The sequence below is a fragment of the Pelophylax lessonae genome, assembly GCF_965119305.1.
Source record: "Pelophylax lessonae genome assembly, chromosome: 4".
In the NCBI taxonomy this organism is placed as follows: domain Eukaryota; kingdom Metazoa; phylum Chordata; class Amphibia; order Anura; family Ranidae; genus Pelophylax; species Pelophylax lessonae.
The window spans coordinates 15,299,216-15,318,668 of NC_138771.1; the positions used below are offsets into that span (position 1 = coordinate 15,299,216).

The 19,453-nt window shown below is 45.8% G+C and overlaps 1 protein-coding gene across 1 annotated transcript in view; it reads right to left on the reverse strand.

Moving 5' to 3' along the window:
• PIAS1 (protein inhibitor of activated STAT 1) overlaps window positions 1-19,453 on the reverse strand; it is a 168,519-nt gene that overhangs the window by 46,965 nt on the left and 102,101 nt on the right. The window contains exon 3 of the mRNA XM_082254310.1: window positions 10,859-10,943. Coding sequence (XP_082110436.1) covers window positions 10,859-10,943 — 85 coding nt within the window. The remainder of the gene's footprint in view (window positions 1-10,858; window positions 10,944-19,453) is intronic.

A 19,453-nucleotide genomic window follows, 5' to 3' on the forward strand; every position in this document is an offset into this window, starting at 1 on the left:
AAATATGTCTTAAGGTCAGTTCTCATTATCTCAATGGGATTTACCAACTTTCATTCATATATAAATATGCACATTTAGCCTATATCATGACTATATTTCATCTCTATATACCCAGTCTCACTGGCTATCCTCTATAGTCACAAAATTGCTAGAGCATGGGCTCTATTTAACTTTATGCACTAGCCTCTTTTTTAGTAGTGCTATCAACCCTGCCTGATCCTAGTAAGATGCCACACATGCATTCATTAGACATTTATCTATCGGGCTATTGCCTTTTATGTATGTAGTATTTGTATATACGTGCATATTTTTGGTTTTGCTGCGTCATTGTACTCTCTGTACATTGTACCCAGATAAAACAAACATTTTTGGATTTTATTTTTACCTTTTACGTCTTATTCATTGTATCTCCTTGCTATTTACAGCATTACTGTGACTGACCCCCGCCCCCTTGGTTGAGCCAATTTGGACTCCAGCTGGAGCAATTTGGGCCCCCTCTGGTCTGCACACTTTCCACCATATGCTATATTCTTCATTGGATCCACTGCAAACACCAAACCTCCCATTTATAGACAAGGCTGACGATGATCTCTGTGGGTGTTGCTAATGTTCCATGTTTTTAATCTATGGCAAAACAATTGTGGTGTCCATGCATCCTTCAACCATGTAAGTGTATATAACGTTTTTTTACTTACAATGTTGTTCTATAAATGAATGTATGTTTATACTCAAAAACATGCCTATATGAATACTTTGTTGTTATATTATCAACAACTGCTTGTTTGCTTTGATATATTTCTTCAATACTTACAGATAAAATTATTCCCCAAAAAATCCCTGAAGAAGAGGTTCTTACCTTGAAACGTCGGATCTTGCTTGGAATAATTGGTTGAGTGATTTGCACACCTTCATATCAATATCAGTTTTGCCAATAATTTTATTAGCTTTCAATGTTATTTGTGTATGTTCACTTTTTATTATTTTTGTAATAAAACCAATATATATATTTAAATACATTTTTTGTATATCTTTTGAGTGACCTCCAAAGTCCCACCCCAAGGGGAATTCTTAAATATGCTTCTCATATCGGGATGTGGCACTCGTATTTAGGGACACAGTGAGAGCACACCTTCCAACACTGGAATCCAGGGAGACCCGAATCGGCCAGATCCTAAAGAAGTGAAATATGTCAGGGAAGAAGCTAACAACCAGAATCAATAAAGCTAACCCTTTACAGGAGGTTGCCCGAGCATTTTACAAGAAGGGATAAAAAGAGGGCACTAGGTTGAACACAAAAGCAAAAACTTGTGGATAAACAGGCAGCAATGAGGATCAAGATCACTAGAACTGGTTTTGGTCAATCATTTGAATCAGGTGAACCCCCCATGTAACAAAAGGCTCCAAACAATTCAGCCAAGCGCTCACTCCGAAGGGGAAGACTGGCGTGCTGCTCTCCTCAGGCAGGAAACTCCAACATGGGTACATAAAAGAAAAGAAAAAAGGAGGCGCAAACACCTAGTGCATTACCCTCTAAGGGAGCTTCACTCCCAAAACGCCTTAGAGGTCCTATCTTTCAAGGACATGTTCCAGTTCATGTGTGATGGATTCTTGTAACACGATTTTAATATCTTCATGTCTGAGTATGCATTTGGCATTTTATTAAAATGTTATAAACAGTGACCAGAGGTAATGCACTAGGTGTTTGCGCCTCCTTTTTCTTTTATGAACAAAAAAAGGCTGCTCATATCCCAGGCACAGGAGGTCCTCCCGAGGAAGAGTGGAAGCCCAGATGGGGCACAGCTCTATGACCCGAGTAAACACGCAAGGAGCCCCAGAGTGGGAAGAATTACAGATACTCGTGTTGGATCGTATTGATGCAGTGCATGCTACCCTACAATACTGGCTTGGAGCTTCTACTGCAAAGACCTCCTTGCACCCACAATTGGCGGTACACTTCTGTGCAGACTGGAAGTACCCGGGGAGTGTTCTAGAAAATTTGTTAAACGGTGGACTATTCCCACTTGTTTCAACCAGTGTACTGCCTTATTAGGAACACCACTGGTCAGGTGCAAGGCATGTTCACCTTCTACAGACTGACGGCTCATGCACACTGCACCTCAAAGAAGCTGCTCCTACAGGCTTTTGCCACGAAACTCCCCTCCACGTTAGCCAATGTGTCCATGCATACTACGGCTGTTTTAGGAGTTTACAAGCATATAAGCTTACAGGCAGAAACCAACCCCCCAAACTCATTTTTGAGAGGAGCTTTCGAGAAAGGAAAGATGCACGAAAAAGCACAAAAAAGCACAGAAAAGCACACAAAGATGTTAAAAACGAGCAGACGGGAGGGTTTGTAAAAAAGAAAAAAAAAAAAACAAAGCTTATGCTCACAAAAATTTTAAAAAACGTGCAATAAAAATGCTTGAAAAGGCACGAAAAAGCACATGCTTCAAGCTTTTAGGCAGAGAAATAAAAGCTCAAATGCCTGTAAAAGCAGTTTTTTTTTGGAGCTGCATGAGCCCTATGGGCTGAGCACCAGTTAGGCTCAGAGGGCATTTACTGCAGACATAGCAGCCCCCATCGCTGGCGTCAGTGGAAGGAATAGCCCCCATCCCTGGTGTCAGTGAAAGGAATAGCCCCCCATCCCTGGTGTCAGTGAAAGGAATAGCCCCCCATCCCTGGTGTCAGTGAAAGGAATAGCCCCCCATCGCTGGCGTCAGTGAAAGGAATAGCCCCCCATCCCTGGTGTCAGTGAAAGGAATAGCCCCCCATCCCTGGTGTCAGTGAAAGGAATAGCCCCCCATCGCTGGTGTCAGTGAAAGGAATAGCCCCCATCGCTGGCGTCAGTGAAAGGAATAGCCCCCATCGCTGGTGTCAGTGAAAGGAATAGCCCCCATCGCTGGTGTCAGTGAAAGGAATAGCCCCCATCCCTGGTGTCACTGAAAGGAATAGCCCCCATCGCTGGCGTCAGTGAAAAGAACACTGTAGGGTTGGAAAAAAAAAGGCAAGCAAAGGGCCGCATGTTTGCTGTTCTAGATAAGTGTAGATTCTCTCAGAAGATACCAACTAAAAGCAAATAAAACCACTAGGGGAGCATGGGCGGAGGTAACCCATAGCAGGACAGTCCCATGTGTCACAGTGAGGTTATGCAGAGATAAAGCAACCAGGCCCAAACTGAGGCAGGGCCTTAATTACTCTCAAAATCCTAACAGCTGGTGCTGATAGGGGTCAAGGGGCCAGAGGTGACCAGGTCACTGCAGCAGTAATGGGGGGAAACTTTAAAGGCATGCTTGATAAAGAAAAGCTTTTACTGGATGCTGAATAGTTCATTGATCCAGCTTGGACCAAAGTATGCATCTCATACCCACCAATTTCTATGAACCGAAAATCTATGAACTAGTCACTACTACTACTACTACTACTACTACTACTACAGGGATAGCTGCAGTCTCCCATGTACTACTACAGGGATAGCGGCAGTCTCCCATGTACTACTACAGGGATCGCTGCAGTCTCCCATGTACTACTACAGGGATCGCTGCAGTCTCCCATGTACTACTACAGGGATCGCTGCAGTCTCCCATGTACTACTACAGGGATCGCGGCAGTCTCCCATGTACTACTACAGGGATAGCGGCAGTCTCCCATGTACTACTACAGGGATAGCGGCAGTCTCCCATGTACTACTACAGGGATAGCGGCAGTCTCCCATGTACTACTACAGGGATAGCGGCAGTCTCCCATGTACTACTACAGGGATAGCGGCAGTCTCCCATGTACTACTACAGGGATAGCGGCAGTCTCCCATGTACTACTACAGGGATAGCGGCAGTCTCCCATGTACTACTACAGGGATAGCGGCAGTCTCCCATGTACTACTACAGGGATAGCGGCAGTCTCCCATGTACTACTACAGGGATAGCGGCAGTCTCCCATGTACTACTACAGGGATAGCGGCAGTCTCCCATGCACTACTACAGGGATAGCGGCAGTCTCCCATGCACTACTACAGGGATAGCTGCAGTCTCCCATGTACTACTACAGGGATAGCGGCAGTCTCCCATGTACTACTACAGGGATAGCTGCAGTCTCCCATGTACTACTACAGGGATCTGCAGCTTCTACGGTGTATTGTTTGGTATGTTGGACCAACAATAACTATACACGAAAAATTATACCTAAACTTAAGCTTTAATCAACACCTCATACCTCCTAGCTGGGGTTCAGGTTTCTGCCTGCCAGAGAAGGTCTGGTGACAGCAATCAGAGCGGCCTCACCACTGCGGTGTTTTCTGACATGTAAGAAAAATGAAGCAATTATAAAATCCGGCTCCCTGGTAGCAGCTATGAACAGGTGGGAAAAGCCTGGAAATTTTCCAGATGTTTCACAACATCCATCCAGTGGAGCTCCGGAGATTTACAGAAGGTGGAGGCCGATTCTACTTGCTGACATCGACCCAAATATAAAAAAGTTTTTTTTCCTTGACTGCCTTAATACCTAAATTCCAGGTATGGATATTTTACGTAGTTACATTGGTCCAGCTTGGAACAACCTAACAATGTATATACACCATTCCTGGTAAATGTCACTAAAATGCACCCCTCTTTTCCGGTGATCTTCCGTTGCATCTGGATCACGTGCAGCTGAGCTGCAGCATTTCACAAATAGGAGGTCAGCCGCTCAGCACTGGAGCCAAAGAACGCAATTTCTGAATAGCTGAAAAGCCTTTTCGGATTGGGAGAGGTTGGGCGATGAAGGCAGGCGTCCCAATACTTTTGGTAATATAGTGTATCTTGCATGTCAAATCCAATAACACGGCTGCTTGCAGTGCCCAACGTTGTATAGGTGGTCCGTCCCCAAGCTGGCATCACTTCCGCCAATACCCACAGGGTTCCTGGAACTTCCTACATCTCCTCCAGCCCTGTGAGCACCACAGATGGTCCGCCCCCAAGGCTGACATCACTTCCGCCAATACCCACAGGGTTCCTGGAACATCCTACATATCCTCCAGCCCTGTGAGCACCGCAGGTGGTCGGCCCCCAAGCTGGCATCACTTCCGCCAATACCCACAGGGTTCCTGGAACTTCCTACATCTCCTCCAGCCCTGTGAGCACCGCAGGTGGTCCGCCCCCAAGCTGGCATCACTTCCGCCAATACCCACAGGGTTCCTGGAACATTCTACATATCCTCCAGCCCTGTGAGCACCGCAGGTGGTCGGCCCCCAAGCTGGCATCACTTCCGCCAATACCCACAGGGTTCCTGGAACATTCTACATCTCCTCCAGCCCTGTGAGCACCGCAGGTGGTCCGCCCCCAAGCTGACATCACTTCCACCAATACCCACAGGGTTCCTGGAACATTCTACATATCCTCCAGCCCTGTGAGCACCGCAGATGGTCTGCCTCCAAGCTGGCATCACTTCCGCCAATACCCACAGGGTTCCTGGAACATCCTACATATCCCTCCACCCCCGTGAGCACCGCAGATGGTCCGCCCCCAAGCTGGCATCACTTCCGCCAATACCAATAGGGTTCCTGGAACTTCCGACATCTCCTCCAGCCCTGTGAGCACCACAAGTGGTCTGCCCCAAGGCTGACATCACTTCCGCCAATACCAATAGGGTTCCTGGAATTTCCTACATCTCCTCCAGCCCTGTGAGCACCGCAAGTGGTCCGCCCCCAAGCTGACATCACTTCCGCCAATACCCACAGGGTTCCTGGAACTTCCTACATCTCCTCCAGCCCTGTGAGCACCGCAGGCAACTGTAGTTTTGGATTCGACATGCAAGATATATCATGTACTTTTAACATAAGAGGTGTGATAATTTTTAAATAAACTGTTTGCCCATTGCTGCACTTCTTCGATGGCACTTTCCTGTCTTTCTATACTGGGATAACACCGAAGCAGTGGGGGAAACCGCCGACAGGAATTGCACCGCATTCCTGTTCAAATCGAATGCAATTCTTTGCAATGCGATTTGAGCCCAATAATTTTGTATGGGCTCAAATCACACTGCAAAAGTAAAAAGGAGCATTTTCAGGAGTACTGGGATTCCGGTTCCACTATCTACACATATTGAAGATTTTTATGGAACTGGTTTAGAGATCACTGCAGTTTGGACTGTTATTATGCACATATGAATGCTTTGCACACTTTTTTATTTTTAAATTTTGGTCATTATGTTGGATCAATCTCAAGTAATGGTCTGCAAACTGCAGCCCTTTGCGAGCCTTTATCTGGTCTTTGGAGCACTATTCCTCCCGGGAATACCAATGCTTGGGGCACCATGGTTCCCCCCCGGGACACCCATGCTTGGGGCACCATGGTTCCACCCCGGGACACCCATGCTTGGGGCACCATGGCTCCACCCTGGGACACCCATTTTTTGGGGCACCATGGCTCCACCCTGGGACACCCATTTTTGGGGCACCATGGCTCCCCCCTGGGACACCCATGCTTGGGGCACCATGGCCCCCCCCCCCCGGGACCACCCATGCTTGGGGCACCATGGCTCCCCCACCCCCGGGACCACCCATACTTGGGGCACCATGGCTTCCCCCCTTGGACACCCATGCTTGGGGCACCAGGCTCCCCCCTGGGACACCCATGCTTGGGGCACCATGGCTTCCCCCCTGGGACACCCATGCTTGGGGCACCAGGCTCCCTCCTGGGACACCCACGCTGGGGCACCATGGCTCCCCCCTGGGACACCCACGCTGGGGCACCATGGCTCCCCCCTGGGACACCCACGCTGGGGCACCATGGCTCCCTCCAAAATACCTATGCTGGTGCACTATTGCTCCCCCTGGGATACCAATGATGGGGCACCATTCATCCTCCTACTGAGCAGAGGCACTATGTAACTGACCATCAACCCTGAGGCAATGTTTATTCTCATGGACGATGGGCTCGGGACATTTTTAACCCCCACTGGCCACAATCCTGCCCCCCCCCCTAAAGTCTAAAGGACAGTAAACTGGCCCATCGTTTGAAAAGTTTGGAGAACCCTGGTCTAGAACATAGTATGTTGCACTTTTATTAAGATGGTGAAAAGCATATTTATAAAAATAATCTTTATTAGTTTAATTTTAGCAGCACAACACACTTAGATATTGTGATTTGGAGGGGCTGAGAAGAGTTTATTTGGTAGTGCATAAATATTTCTTGGAATATGTCCCCCCCCCCCCCCCCCTTTAGAATCCTAAACTTTAAGTGGATTTAAACACAATAGTTTTACAATCACATCCATCTGAAGTTTTTACACGAATTCCCATCATTTAGTCAGAGCTGCTGCAGTAACATTAGTTGCATGCTAAACATGCGCTCAAACTTAGTTTCACCATTTGATGTAATTCTGTAGTTAAAAAGGTAGCCAAAAAACAGGATTAGAGAGAGCATAATATACACCTACACCAGTGTTAGGTTTTTAGTCGTATTTTCGCCATCTGAATGGCTTTCGTTTTTAGTCGTATTTTTGCCACCTCAATATTGTTAGTTTTTAGTCATATTTTCGCCATCTGAATAGTGCTGGTTTTTAGTTGCATTTTCGCCATTCGATTAGTGTTCGTTTTTAGTCATATTTTCGCCACCTCAGTAGTGTTCGTCTTTAGTCATATTTTCACCATCTGAATGACTGTCGTTTTTAGTCGAATTTTTGCCATCTGAATAGTGTTCGTTTTTAGTCGTATTCTCACCATCTAAATGGTTTTAGTTTTTTAGTCACATTTTAGTCGACTATAGTTTTTTTTGTCACATTTTTACCATCTAAATGGTTTTAGAATTTTTTTTTTTAATCCATTATTTAAGCATTTCTCTAGAAATGGAAATTCATTATATACTCCTGGAGTAAAAATCTAACAACATTATTTATGGTATTAAGATTTGAACATGCACTAAAGCAGCCTTTTTCAACCAGGGTGCCCTGAGGTTTCTTCAGGAGTGCCTTGGCCAAATGCCTAAAAATTTATCAAAAATTGCAAAAACCAGCAGGTGGATGAAGCCTGCCCTTTAGTTACACAAAGCCACTGGTTTCCATTGTGCACCATTACGACTAGACACTGGCATCCTAACAACCAATTATGTCATCAGTTGATCAGGAGGATGTTTGTGGCCTCCACAGCATCCTTGTTTGACCCTCCTCTGGTCCTCTCCCTCAGCACTGGGGTCACATTAGCTGACTGATGGAGAAAAATTGAGGGAAAAGAGAAACATTGGAATACTAGTCAGTAACGGTGTGCAAAAGTGTATTTGCTTTGGAAAAATATCACCTCCAACATTGGGTGTCCTACCTGTGGATGTTGATGTATTATGTAAAACTTAATCGTATATACTCGAGTATAAGCCGAGTTTTTCAGCCGTTTTTTTTTATGCTGAAAAAGCCCCCCCTCGGCTTACACTCAAGTCACGGTCTCACTTACTTAAAAAAAAAAATGGCGCCGCCCGGCCCAAACATGTCACCGCGCATGCGCCGTCTGCCCAGGAATAGCCGAACGTGTACGGGCTTTCCCGAACATCTGCGGCGCATGCTCAGTAACATGTTGGCGCCGGGCAGCGCCATTTTTAAATGTAAGGCACCTCACCGACAGGCAAGTGAGACTCCTCCACATTTCCTCATGCAGTGCTGCGGGCATGGTACAGGACATTCTCCTGTGCCATGCCTATACCATCTCACGTACCGTGCCTGAGCCATCTCCCGTACCGTGCCTGAGCCATCTCCCGTACCGTGCCTACAGCCCTGCATCTACTGTACCATGCTAGCAGTCCCTGTTTTGGGTCTTGTGGTGGTCCAGTAGCTGCTGCATTTCCCACCCTAGGCTAATACTCGAGTCAATAAGCTTTCCCACTTTGTGGTAAAATTACCGTATATACTCGAGTATAAGCCAAGTTTTTCAGCATGTTTTTTCATGCTGAAAATGCACCCCTCGGCTTATACTCGAGTCACTGACTGGAGTATCTTTTTAAAAATGGCGCCGCTCGGCGCCGACGTGTCACTGCGCATGTGCCGCATGCCCGAGAATAGCCGAACACCCGCGCATCGGCGGCGCATTTGCGGTGACGTATGGCGGCGCGATTTTTAAATCGAAGACGGCGCCTCACCGACAGGTAAGCGAGACGCCTCCGCAGCCCCTGCATTTCCTCATGCAGTGCTGCGGGCATGGTACAGGACATTCTCCTGTACCATGCCCGCAGCACTGCATCTCCTGTGCCATGACCTGTGACATGCCTGTACCATGACCTGTGACATGCCTGTACCATGACCTGTGACATGCCTGTACCATGACCTGTGACATGCCTGTACCATGACCTGTGACATGCCTGTACCATGACCTGTGCCCTGAACTGTGCCATGCCCTTACCATGACCTGTGCAATGACTGTACTATGACTTGCGCCATCTCCTGTACCATGCCCACAGCCCCTGTTTTGTGTCTCGTGGTGGTCCAGTTGTGTTCAGTAGCTGCTGCATTTCCCACCCTAGGCTTATACTCGAGTCAATACGTTTTCCCACTTTTTTGTGCTAAAAGTAGGGGTCTCGGCTTATATTCAGGTCGGCTTATACTCGAGTATATACGGTACAATAGTTTTTTTACATTTTAGAATGGGATGCCTTGGGACTGTCCATAATTTTAAAGGGTGCCTTGACTGAAAAAAATGTTGAAAAACACTGTCCTAGAGACACAGATTTAGCCGTGATATATAATCAACCTTTTTTATGGATAGTGTAGGACCCACTGATAATGGGGTACTTTGACGCAGTGGTGGGCTTGAGCACGATATGGCCATATGGTGGGACTAAACCCCCATTTTTATTTATGGATCGTCTCCATATTTGATAGTCATTTCTTTTGCATGGTTGCGCTATTCTTTTTTAATATACATGTTGCTTGGTCCATAGCTGCACCGGCTTTAGATATACATGTTCAGGGTCTTCTCCCCCAATTTTTTGCTTGTTTATATAATCAATGTTAGTTTTGGCAGCAAATTTGGATTGCGTTTTAGTTGTAGTCTTTTAAATGACATTTTAGTTTTAGTCGTGTTATTAGTCATCTGAATTTTAGTTGAATTAAATGGTGTTAATTTAGTTGAGGAAAATATTTGTCACCAAAATTAACACTGATCTACACACACATTTCAGACGTAAAGACGGATACAGGGTGTAACTATTCAGCTGCAGAAAAGTGCAATATGTCCCCAGAGTCCATGATAGTTGACCCCCCCCCCCCCATATTTGACAGAAGTTGACATTCTTCCCCCTCTCTGCCTTTCTTCCTGTTTAGTTTTGTAGACAGATTTTGCTAGACAGATTCTTTTGCTCTGAACAAACAATCCCGTTTCCTCCAACATGAGCATCCCACAGGCTTAGAGGGAGAGTGGAAGGTTACATGGGAGGTCCCCGCTTAGACGATGCAAGAGGGCCCTTTATAGCCCCGTTAAGCCTCTGGGTACAGCGTCTTCCACCGCAGATTATTGCATTGCAAACCATCATCTACACCCACATAACTCTGCAAAGATCGCCAGTCGCAGGATGAAGATCTTTACTTGAACGATACAGAACAAATTTCCCTGTATGGATGATTTTTGCACGGGGGGAGACACGAAAACAAAATGTTGCCAACAGTTAAGTAAAACAGAACTGGCTGCTCACAGTCCAGATCACCCACTTCAAACTCTTCTGCCAATGCAACACTCGGCTCGCTATCAGCCGCAGATGTAACTCTAGCCCCCATCAAGCTGAGATTTCAATAGGCTGAGCAGAGTTGCCAAGTGAGAGGCGTGAGGTGGGGGATGGGAGATAACACTGGGAGAAGGTGGGGGGAGGGGTAGAGAGAGAGAGAGAGAGAGAGAGAGAGAGAGACTTACATTGAGCTGCTGATTTGCTGGACTTGTTGTGGTGTTAATGCGAACGCGAAGCATGTTTCTTGAAATCGCTGGCTGTTATCTGAGGCTGCAGACATAAGGACAGAGAATAAGAAACCTGGACCTTAATAAATGGCATTTGATTTATAATCAGTTATCACAATGCAGATCAGAAAAGTCCGGCATCTATAAATATCAATTATTCCCTACACATGCATGGTATACGATACAGGGGTATGCCTTAATCTAAAGCAGAACTCCCGCCTAAAAATGAATAAAATGAAGAGCCCATTAAGAGATAACAAAACCAGCTTTTGAAGCAATTCCGCGATCTCCCAGGTATTACCTTTTAACTGCCACTAGATGTCCTCAGTCCATTAGCCAGTATTATGCAACTCACTTCCTCTAAGCCCAGGTTATCCTGGACCCGCCCCCAGCCTATGATTGGGCAGCAAAAAGGAGAAGTAGCAACAGTGTGAAGCGCTCATCTGTCAGTTTGCTTTCTCCACCAATCAGAATATTCCTTGTGCTGCTTAAACTGCAGGACTGCAAGAGGCAATTATCAGGACAAATTGAATACTTCTATTAAACAACACATTTAATGATGTACAATTACAAAGCTGCCTCACATCTGCCGAGATTTCAGCTCATAGCTTGGTTCCTGGAAAAGTTAATTGATATCACGAAGTGGGGTTTCCTCAGCACTGCAAGGGTTAAATGCTTGATAAGATTAAGGGCAGGGGGGTGTCCAAACTTTCTAAACAAAGGGCCATTTTTGCTGCCTTTAGAGGGGCCAGACTGTGGCAAGTTGGATTAAAAGGTCTCAAGTTTGGGTGCCAGTGGGAGGAACAGCGCCCCCATTGTTGGGTGCCAGTGGGAGGAACAGCGCCCCCATTGTTGGGTGCCAGTGGGAGGAACAGCGCCCCCATTGTTGGGTGCCAGTGGGAGGAACAGCGCCCCCATTGTTGGGTGCCAGTGGGAGGAACAGCGCCCCATCATTTGGCATTAGTGGGAGGAATAGGGCCTTGTAGCAGTAGAAGGAATAGAGCCCCAAGGACAAGACAAAGGCAAGCAAAGAGCTGCATCTAACCCCCAAAGCCACAGTTTGTGGAGACCAGAGGTCTAGGATCGGATGCGGCCCTTTGCTTGCCCCTATCAGGCCCTTGGGGCACTTTTCCTCCCATTGACGCAAGACACCCCCCCCCCCCCCCCACAGCCACCAACGATGCAGCACTTTTTTCCCCTCTTAATGCCAAAGATACACGGTTTACTCCCACTAACTCCAGGATAATTTCTACTCCCAATGGCCCCCGTCCGGTCCCCCTAAAGTCTGAAAGTCCGTAAACTTGACTTTTGTTTAGAAAGTTTGAAGACCCCTGCCCTAGGGGACAGGAAAAGCAGCTTTACTTGATCCTCCGCTCCACCAGCAGACGGCGCTCCCACACGCTCCACAAGTGGACTGTTCCTCGGCATCCTTGTGTCCAATACAACTCTGAGTCATGCATCTGTCTTCATGTCAGAGGCCACCCAACCACTGGAGCGTAGGGGACCAGCTGCGGGGACGAGTCTTGCAGAGCAGAGAAGACTGAAGGAGCAAAGGATCATTTAACATTTGACAAGGGTAAGCCAATCAGGCCTACCTGGCAAATTTTTCAGTACACCTGGTTGGATGGTCAATACCATCCCTATGGACCGGTGGGTGTAAACTGACTTGTCAGTTCACACCCACCCACCTCCAATCCAATATACAAAATAAATAAAAAGGGAAGGGTATCCATCCACCTCCCATTTAGCTGGATCGGAGGGTTGTCTGGTGTAAACGGAAACAGACTAAGTTTATATCCTACCGCCCATAGAGCAGAACTGAGCAGACATGGACCGGTCATCCACCAAATCTGCTCCGATCAGTAGGGGGGGGGGGGATCAGCCAGCAGATCCCCTGCTGATCAAAACTGAGCCTGCCCCGTGTGCAAGGGGACTCAAACTGTTTTTCCCAGTTCCCTAGATGTAAACAAGCATTTAAAGTCTTTTTTTAAGTTCTGCATAGGGTGCAGAGTGATTAGAACCCCTGTCAGTTTTTATTTGTCTGTGCCCCTGTTAAGGAGATTTACCCTCCATTTTTCTGGTTTACCATTATTAAAAGTGAAAGTAAAAGAAAAAAAAAACAAAATGTTGAGTTGTCCCCAGAAAAGTAATAGAGGGGAAATCTTCCAATGGGCATACTAGTTCTGGTGAACTATGGGTCCCGCAAGAGATTCCCCTAATTTTCAGGGGTTTCCTCACTTCCTGTTTGGCTATGGGACAGGAAGTGAGGAGAAATCGCCACAAAAACACATGGCGGAAAAAAAAAAAAAAAAAAGTCTTGATGGGTTACAACTCTCCCTTGCTAACCAAAATGGAATAAAAAAAAAAAAAAAAAAAAAAAAAAAAAAAGGATTGCCTGTAGTTCTACTTTAAAGTGAAAGTAAACCCTCCTCTATCGTTTTCAGCCAAGGAAGCTGCCATTCTTGGCCTTTGTTTAATCTTCAACTGCCATGATGCTCCACATGTAACCAGTTATGACACCAGCCATTGGATGGTTTAAACGTTTGGTTGAGAGCACAACCAATGTGAGTTAGGCTCGGTTCACACTATGGCGATCTGAATTAGGGGGCGACCTGTGAAGTCGCGTGCACCGCGACTTCGGCACGACTTGCATAGACATTCATTTTATGAAGTCCGTGCAAGTCTCCTCCAGGTCGCCCTGAAGTAGTACAGGACCCTTTTTCTAAGTCGGAGCGACTTGTGTCGCTCCTATTAGAACGGGTCCTGTACTACTCAATGGACCGCGTCGGTGCGCAACTTGCCAGGCTGACCAAGTCGCCTGACAAGTCGTATTAGTGTGAACCGGCTCTTAGCATTTCCTGCATGCCGGGAACATAAATGTTTTTGGAAACTATTAAATCGTTGGGTTTACTTCCACTTTAACCCTTGCAGTGTGGAAGAAGGTCCACGGCACGGAAGGTTTTTACTTTCAGCTTTAAAAACTAAAATGTAAAGCGACCAGATGTGCAGGAAAGGGGAAGTAAACCTTCACAAATCTGATTCCACATTATTTATACGAAGACATTCTTTACATTTCGAAGGATTGGTTATCACACGCTTACTAGGATAGAAACATTGTGGCTTTTCGGTTTAGTTCGGCAATGTTTAAACACTTAACTCCTCCCCCCGATCCCCCAAAAAAGCTTTCATCCTCCTTTCTCCCCAAAAGGCTGCTGCCCAATACGGTCTAAGGCTGGCCATACATTATACAAGTTTCTTCCCATCAACCAGGGGTCGACATGTACTGTGTTAATGTGGGAAATCCCTCCCGCATCACATACTAGAATATTGTAAAAGATTTACCTTAGATCAGGGGTCTCCAAACGTTCTAAACAAGGGGTCCGTTTACGGTCCTTCAGACTTCAGGGGGACCTCACTGTGGGCAGTGGAGGATAAAATATAGTCCTGCCGTCAGTGGGAGTAAACCGTGCCTCATCTTTGAATTTAGGAGGAATAGTGCCCCATTTTTGGTGTCGGCTGTAGGAATTATGCTCCATTATTGGTGCCAGTGCGATGAATAGTCAGCATTTTACTTCTTCCAAACACGATGAGTCCCCCACCTCGAGAAGGCACATGTTTAGGCCCATCGGTTTGCCAATGAACATCGCAATGGAGAAAATGCTGTGTTCAGAGGAGACCAAAATTGAGCTCTTTTGGCATTAACTCGACTTGCCGTGTTTGGAGGAAAAAAAATTGCTGACCATGAACCCAAGAACACCATCCCTACAGTCAAGCACGGAGGTGGAAACATTATGCTTTCAGGCTGGCAATACAAAGATCCTCTTTGCTGTACTATTGTATTCTTGATAATGGGGCAACACATGGATCAGTACCTGCGGCCCAGTGGCTGCAAGCGCTGATCGAATGAAAGTTTTCTAACAGTCTAGTTTAAGAGAAGTCGATTATATTGACTTCTCTATAGGCGAACGGCCGTAGATGGATCGAATTTCGGCCAGCCCCAGTTGAACTAGCCGAAATTCATTCCATATATGGCCGGCTTTAGTGGAGATTTCGCTTTTAATTTGGAGATAGAAGAATGGAGGCTGCCATTGCTGACCTTTTGAGGATGACGGTTCCCTGGTTTTCAATACTGCGAATGTGTGACTGGGAACAAAGTATAGAGTTGAGGAACTACAATACTCAATTACAGCTCTCATGTTCCAAGTCCATGCTTTTAAAAGTCCTAAAGTCAGACAACCAGGCAAAATGCTGTGGGTAAAAATAGGCGGTTGAGCCGCAGTTTTACTAGCCTTCCCCCTCAAACTAACAATTTAACAGCAGCCAATGTGGTTTTACACATACCGCTGTGCTTTGTGGCCAAAATTATCACCCAGAGACCAATTTGCTTTGAATCTAGGAGCCAGCTATAAAAAAAAGCTAGGAGCCAGTTTATTTTTTTAACAAATCTTATGGTGGAACATGCAACATGTTCTCGAAGGTGAACTTATCCTTCAACCCTTTCGCGGCCAGAGTTTTTTTTGTACCTTTTAAAAGAATAATTTTAGGCCTGAAGATTACATAAAACCCCAAACATTTTCTGAAAGCAGGCACCCCAGAGCAGTGATGGCGAACCCTGTCATCCCAGTTTTGGAACTACAAAATGCATGAGCATCATGGGAAATGTAGTTCCAACCACCTGGTGTGCAGGGTTCACCATCACTGCCCTAGAGAATAAAATAATGGTAGTTTTATGTCATACGATATTACTGCAAAGATCTAGAAAACACTAACTTTCAGAAAAAATAAAAAAAAAAAACCCTCACACACACAAAGTTAATTTTAGGGGGCACAAAAACGAAGTAAAAACACCCAATGTTTTGGAAAAATATAAAAGCGAAGGTTGATTGGAGTAAATAGATACCAAACATGTCAAACCTTAAACATCTCAGTACACTATATTTTCCATAGGCATCGCTTTAAAAGCCCCTATAAGTCATCAATATAGCGTTACGAAGGAGGTCTGGTGCTGGAATTATTGCTCTCATTCCGGCGTAGGCACCCCGCCACAAGCATTTACGTTTATAAGTGTGTATATGTGGGGGTCCTTATTTTGAGAGGGGATTTTATGTGCTTGTAACATTTTTTACAATTCCAAAAAAAAAAAAAAAAAATGTTTTTAATTAACTTTTTTTCCCCACCACCATTTGTTTTGTGTGACCGGTTGGCTTTAAAGAGATATCCAGGGTCTAAAAAGACCCTGCATGTCTTCCCTGTGCTCCACTGAACGTAATGCACATCGCACTGCATTACATTCTTTCCCAGCCTTAATGGCCGGGAAAACTCAACGGGGACCTGGAAGTGATGTCACATGTCACTTCCGGGTCAACAACTAGAAGGGGAGGAAAGCGGACGTATGCTGTAACAGAACCGCCGACCCACACTGTTTGTGGGCTTCCGTTAGTACAGTAAACCCCCCTCCATTGCGGGGGTTACGTTCCGGACCCAGCCGCGAAAAGTGAAATTCCGCGAAATAGAAAAACCCTATTAAAATTCATTGTAGGCATGTTTATTTTACTGTCACTGTACGTGTAAAAGCATTTTAAAGGTCTTTAAAACACACTTTTAAACAATAGAAACTCATTTAAACACATAAAAGATACTGAGAGACATAGCAAGAGCTATGGAAAACACAAAATATTTCATTTTTAATGATTTATATAGTAAAATAACATTACAAAAAAAAACGCGAATTACCGGGACCGCAAAAACTGAACCGCGATGGAGCGGGGGATTACTGTATACGGCTTCCTTACAGTCATGAGCATATATACCAGATTTTTCCATCTGCCCTCCATACAAAGCTAGCCAACAACTTAGCTTGTACTGGAATCACTCTTTATTGAAAAGTCACACAATTTATATACAGCATGGACCTCCCCCTCCTGATCAGATTACCACACACAGGTCAGGGGTTGCCTGATTACATTATCATATGCAGATGAAATTGTATACAGAAACCGAATTACCTAGCCATCCGGACAGAACAATGTGAGGTCATTAACATTTAACAATGGGACAGGCAGACTTAACACAATCCACATTCCACCTGAATCGATCGACAATAGGACAAGACTGCCAATGACAGTCTGTCCGTCTCCTACATTGAAGTACATGGAATACACATCTATGTATTGCTATGATTATTTAGGAGTCAGGCTTCATGGCCACAGGCTATAGGTCTCACAGTGTAAAGTGTGATCAAATCTTCATACTCCTTGAGAGATAATGCTGACAATTACTACTAGGGATGCACCGATCCGATATTCGGATCGGATATCGGCCCCGATACGGGCAAAATAGCTGGATCGGTAAAATTAACAGATCCACGGGCCGATCCGGTTTTGCTCTTCAGTCCCCATTCACACTAGCGCGACTTGTCAGACGACTTGGTCGCCTGACAAGTCGCGGTGGGTTGCCTGCCATTGATTAGCACAGGACCCGTTCTAATAGGAGCGACACAAGTCGCTCCGACTTAGGAAAAGGGTCCTGTACTACTTTGGGGCGACTTGCATTGACTTCAATGATATGAAGTCCGCCCCGGCAAGTCGTGTCGCCCCTGTGTGAATGGACTCTTATAGCTTCTGAGGAAGCTGAGAACAGCTGTCAAAGAAAAAAAAAAAAAAAAAAAAAAAAGAGCCTCCTGCAAATGCCTTTCAACTCTCCCAGTTAAGTAAATACAATGATTACAATGTATCTTTTCCTTCCATCTGCAGGAGGAGGGAAGTTTAACCTCTTAAAGACTAAACCCATGACATTTTAGATTTTGAATGCACAATGTTATAAAGGCACAGATGTCAAACACAAGGCCCGCGGGCCGAATGCGGCCCTCCAGGCCATTTCATGTGGCCCTCGCACCTCTCCTGCAGCTGCGGCACCCCCCTTGTCTCTGCCCCCACCTTGTCTCTGCAGTAGACAGCAGAGAGGACCGAACTCCTTTGCCAGATCCTGCACTCCTCTGTGAAGCTGTAGAAAGGCTTGTCTTTGCCCCACCCAGGACATGGGGTGCTGTGGACATCTAATCCTACAGATATAACCGGCCCTTTGAGGGCAATCATAATGCTGATGCGGCCCGCGATGAAATGGAGTTTGACACCCCTGTTATAAAAAGGTATCTGCCGATACCGATCCGGAAGTATTATTTTGTTATAAGCTCACAAAACAGTATTCGGAATCGGCGATTTCACAAAGCAAAAGATCGGGACCAAAAAAGTCGGATCGGTGCATCCCTAAATATTACTGTCCCACGTGAAGCAATCCAAACCATTAAGTATCTGTCTTCACTCCCAGTGACGGTGAGTACCGCCACATGTGTCTACCCTTTACCAGGCGGCACCTGCTATGCCGGTCTTGGGCCCTCAGATGGGCAAGCGGAGCCTGGAATACATAGTGGGGTGGGGGTGGGGTGGAGTTTCATTTGGGCAGCCAGCGCCTGGGGTTTGTCAAGCCCTGATATCACCATGCATTTAGCAGGCGATACAGCCACTGTCCGTGACCCATTCAAGTGACCACGGCGGGAAAAGATATCAAGAAAGCAACAGATTGCCTCCCAGTTGTATGTCAACCCCCCTCTGAAAAACAGGAAGAAGGGGCTACCACTAGTGTAAAAAACCCTGGGGGGGGGGGCCATGAGGGAAAGGTTCTAAATGTTCCTCTCTCTAGCAAAAAGGACCCGATGTTCCGGTTATGTTCTGCCAGCTGCAGTGTGGAAATTACATCCTTCACTTCATTACTGAAAATTCTTATATTTTAGATTTGGGAGGAATGTAATGGCAATGCTATAAAGACATCCATCATCCGGGCTTTATCTCAAGTAGAACTGGTTGTAATAAGTTCCAGAAAACAATGATATGTATTGACATTACCAAATGCCTCTGTATATAAAGATAATTGTGTTTTGGCTATAAAGCGATATCTTGCCCATTAAGCACACAGAGTCCCATTAACAATGTTCTGACATTAGAAAGGTTTATAATTGTATTCCAGAGTCCTCTCTGCAGATAAACAAGAGCAGATGTAGCCGGCCCACGCTATTTAAATTACATTTACACAGTCCTCATGTCCTGGTGACCGATGCAGGGCTTATATACTGCCGGCAGAACCATGGTGGGGGCAAGTCAGGTCCACCAAAATACGCTAAAACCCAATAAAACAACAATTCACCCTTTAGAAGGGCGAGGTTAAAAAAACACGTGTAGGTTACCCCAAATACGCATTTTCCCAGTTGTGTGTGCACATACGTGTATTTTATAAAGCATAGTCCATCATTTTTATTGCAAATTCTAGCACCGGAATTTTATGCAGTGCTTTACATATATATTATGCATTCACATCAGTCCCTGGGTCTAAGGTCCCTATGTCACATTAATACACATACTAGGGCCAATGTAGGCAGGAGCCAATTAACCTACCAGAATGAATTTGGAGTGCGAGAGGAAACCCGAATACCTGGGAGGAAACCCACACAGGCACAGGGAGAGCATGCAAACTCCTGGCAGGTAGTGCTGTGGTTGAGAT